Genomic DNA, 4,382 nt, shown 5'->3' with positions numbered 1-4,382 from the left:
AATAGTACCCACAGCTATGACTATTTTCTACTCAGCCCTAGGGATAGATTCAATCCATTATGTACAACAGCTCCCAGCAAACATAAGGCCCTGCACGTCTTAAGCACCTGATAGTCCCCTCACACTAAAGGTGCACCCTGAGAGCAGGATCAAACTCAAACAGCACTAGTATTCAATGTACAGATAGCCAGGATGAACAAACAGCTTCCTTCTCTTCAAGAGCAGCGGTTCTCAAACTGTGGGTCGGTACCCCAAAGTGGGTCACAACCCCATTTTAATGGGGTCACCAAGGCTGGCTTAGACTTGCTGGGGCCCAGGGCTGAAACCCGAGCCCCTTCACCGGAGGCCGAAGCCTGAGGATTTCAGTCCTGGATGCTGGGACTCAGGTTACAGGCCCCCCTCCAGGTCAATGGGGCTCAGGTTTCAGTCCCCCCTCCCGGGGTCATTAGTAATTTTTATTATCAGAAGGAGGTCACGGTGCAATGAAGTTTTGAGAACCCCTGTTCTAGAGCCATGTTCATCCACAAAATGCCATAGCAAAACCTGTGACTGATCCATGTTGTTGAATCAAGGCTCCAGCAGTTGGCTCTCCTTGATGCTTCATTCTACCGAAACCCCCCAGGGTAAGGCTCTCAGCCAGTCATACAATAACGGACATGGAGTGAAAAGCCCTTTCTGAGCCCTGGCAGGCTGACAGCCTGAAGCATGAGATTCAATCACCCTTATTTTAGCATGATTGGTCCCAGCAATGGAATGTAAAGCAACAACCGCTTGCAGATTATAGCCCAGGACTAGCAGCAAGGAATGGCCAAGTTCTACCTCCAGCTCTGCATCTGTTATTTTGGGCAAGTCACCTAACTTCTCTTTCATCGTTTCCCTTCTCTGAAATGGAGAGGTTTCTTGTGTCACAGAGGAGTCAGGAGGCTTGTTAAACTGATCTTACAAATGACAAGTGCCAACTACTATCAGAGTGATCCCTTCTTTTTCTTGTTCCTCAGCACGGTCACAATTAATCTTGTGTGAAATAAAGAGTGAGGACTCCCAGGGGAGACTAGTTACATCCTTTTTATTTTCTCTAGAAAAAAATCAGAACATAGAGCTGAATTTACATAAGCCACCAGTGCCTTGTGGATGACATTAATAGTGTGAAAGGGATCTCACAAAGACTGAATACATGGATCATCTGTAAACTGGTTGTGGAGTCCCAGCCGCAGAAACCAGATAAGCAGAGGTGGTCACCGTTCCTAAAGTGGCTCAAAGTCCCTTTGGCACATGGATGTGTTGCCTGTTCTGCTTTCCCTCCCCAGGCCTTGAGGAGGAAAAGAAAGCTGCGTGGAGTGGCTAGGAATGAGGTTTTCCCCAGATTTCATGTAGATTTCCTCAAGCTCCAAGGATCAATTATTAGTTGGCGATAATTAAAGTATTTTTACAGAAATACAATTTTTTTATGCATAGGGTATTTTTAGTCCAACACACACACTCCCTCTCTCACAGCAGTAGGGGGAAACACAGAACATTTCCCACCCAAACCAGACACAGAGGTCACTGTGGAGTCCAGTACATAAATGGGATGTAGTTCAATATCAGAGCAGGAACAGGGATGCCAAGTAATGGTAAGACCATATCAGCCATCAGGAGACAGTCTAGGGGCCTCACTAATACACTCTTCGCCTGCATGTATAACAGTTGGCATTAAGCTGACCATTCCATTGAAGCGGAAGGGAAGAGCGAAGCTGAGACATTTGGTTGCCTGCTGGAGAAGGCCCCATTACCATTACCACTGGCAGCCTCTTTGCCACCCAAGTTCCTTCTAAACTCTAAAAGGCCTTTATCAGAAGCCTTATCTATTTGTTCCTCTTTCTGCTCCAAGCCTTTTAGTGGAGAAGATTCCTTGATAACTTTCCAGAATCAATTTACAAGCTATGGCTGCTTTCCCATAAGCAGGGGGCGCCAGGGGTGGAATGTCTTACATTCTCCTAGGAGAAGACTCCAGGTTTGCAACTGAGGTCTGGATGTTGGATTACTCTTTTGTGTTCCCAACAGTGTTGCAAATATGGGAGAGAAAGGAATGAGCTCAACAAAATTGCTGGAAACACTTCGATATCAGATATACATTCAAAGAGAAAGAGAGGGGATCCATTAGGAACTGCATACGAATTACAAGCTGCAGTAGGCCTGTACTAAAGTGACTCAGACAAGCCACTGCATCATCAGTTCCAAGCCAGCACTAGGGAGACATAACCTTCCTTCCCAAGCCTCATTATTCCATTTGAAGGACATGACCAAACCCCACACAGAACTCAGCATTTCAGTGACATGCAGGCCACTTTCTAAAACCTCTTTAAAAACAATCCCCCTCCATGGAGAAGTGAGTGGTTAACTGTTTCCCCTTTCAGTGTTATATGCTGTCCCTACAATTGTGATGATGGCTGGCACAGTGCAAGTATGTGGATGCGTGTTACTGGCTCCTTCTCAGCAGGCCTGGCGCTAGCACACTGCTCTACTACATGTGTAGGGAGAAGGGAGCCCAGTCCATGCTCCTTATGGAAATAAAGCACCATGAGCAGCTCTACAGTGCTTCCTGGAGCTGTTCGACGAAGATGCTGATTGGTCACAGCCTGCCCTCTTCAGCTGGGAGAATGGTCTTTGTAAAGGGCAAAAAGGAGAGAAAAATATCTAGATTAAAAGAAAAGGGGACAAAATGCTATAAAACCAGAGCAGGTCTGCGTGAAGACAGAATTTGCATACAATCTCTAGCCAACTGTGTATCTTGGTGGAGACCACGGAACAGGTTTTCAGTAGTTGTCACTGTACAGCAGATTGTTCTCTTTTTAAACACCAAACAGACTAAAAGCTGTCATAGATCCACCTGCTGGTACTGTGCTGCGGTAGCCACGGGAGCTGGACCTGAACAGGGATTGACAGCTCCCTCTGTACCACAGTTGAAATTAGCACAGCTTTTTTTTTTTTAAAAAAAAGGGAGGCTCCATCTTTCACCCACCTCTGGCCTAATATTTGCAAACTTATCTGAGGGCCGCTTAATGGTTGCGGTATACTGCAGCTAGTCCTAGCAAGTTCCACAGTTCCCCAGAAATCTGGGGGGAGGGGGGAAGGCCGTGAGCTCGGAGAATAAAGTGCAAAATGCTTGTGTCAATAGCATGAATCAGAGCGTGGAAGTGGAAAAAGCAGCGGTGGCAGATTTGCTAGACCTTTCACCTAGTATGCTACCGATATAAAGGAATTTCTCCTCTAGACACTAGTTCATAGTGGCGGGAGTTTCACCTATATATAGGTGTCACGGTGCTCCTATGGAACACACCGCTCCAGGGTGTGCTTATCACTAAGTTACACCTCTACAGAGGCTTGACTGAGCTTGCATGGACAACAGCAGAAGACTGTAGAATTCACCTCTAATGCAGGTGAGTGTACCTGTGTGACTTTCACCTCTATGTAGGTATACGGGCCAGTGTGAATGATATCTTGAATATCACAATGCAAGATTATGGAACCCCCCTGCCCCCAACCACACACACCCCTCCTCCAGGTATGCACATGCATGTCAGAGACAGGTGTGATTTCCTGCACCATGCTGGTGAGTACGTGGGTGAGTGGGAGTATTGGGGCAGCACAGTACGAGTCTCTGAGATTACACAGGAAGTTGAGAGCTGCTGAAATCACCTTGGTCAGGGAGTATTTCAGCACTGCCAGGTACGTACAGTGCATGGGAGTGGGAGATAAAAAATCACAAAACAAAGTCCATAAAACAAGGAGGTTTTGGGGGCTCTGTAAGAAGAAACCGCTGGTCATTTGACTCTCTAAAGCAAGTCCTCTCCCTTGTGGGTAGAAGAGCATAAGAGTGAGCAAGGTGCCTGGGAAGTGAGGCACTGTTGAGTGGCCTCCATGGGCAAGGGAGTGCATTCCCAAAAAGAGGTGGGCAGTTAGATTTGGGGGCCTGGGAGAAAGCAGCATTATGGCGTATAAGCAGGAGGCGGCTGGAATTGGTTGATCACTTCGTACTCCGCTGGGTAAGGTTCATTCTCCTCCATCTCGGACAGGAGCTCCAGTGCCTGCTCCTCCTCCTCGGTTGGGTAGTGGCGCAGCAGGTTGGCAGCAGTAGCGAGGATGGAGGCTCCGCCAGCTCCCGCCACCAGGTAAAAGCTGACAGCAAAGGTGACGTAGACCTGAGATCCATGGTATTTTTTGTGCTGCTGCTGCTGCGCAAGAATCAGCTCCGAGGCCCAGTAACAGAATCCAATCACAGTGGCACATTGCAAAACTGAGACCAGCAGCAGTGGAGGATATGCGAGAGAGAGAGAGAGAGAGAGAAGTAAGTGACCAAGGAGGAAGTGAATTACTCTGTTTTTTTTTTTTTTTTTTTTTTT

The 4,382-nt window shown here is 47.3% G+C and overlaps 1 protein-coding gene across 1 annotated transcript in view; it reads right to left on the bottom strand.

Moving 5' to 3' along the window:
- Window positions 1-3,743: 3,743 nt before the first annotated feature.
- The window catches only part of LOC113407657 (transmembrane protein 127), a 12,773-nt gene continuing 12,134 nt past the window's right edge, over window positions 3,744-4,382 (bottom strand). The window contains exon 3 of the mRNA XM_026656899.2: window positions 3,744-4,276. Within this exon, the coding sequence (XP_026512684.1) occupies window positions 3,969-4,276 (308 nt within the window). The 3' untranslated portion in view covers window positions 3,744-3,968. The remainder of the gene's footprint in view (window positions 4,277-4,382) is intronic.

Source organism: Terrapene carolina, unplaced genomic scaffold (genome assembly GCF_002925995.2).
Source record: "Terrapene carolina triunguis isolate 2854851 unplaced genomic scaffold, T_m_triunguis-2.0 Scaffold51, whole genome shotgun sequence".
In the NCBI taxonomy this organism is placed as follows: domain Eukaryota; kingdom Metazoa; phylum Chordata; order Testudines; family Emydidae; genus Terrapene; species Terrapene triunguis.
Note: the sequence above shows the minus strand (reverse complement) of the source record. Positions and strands in the feature narration are given on the sequence as shown.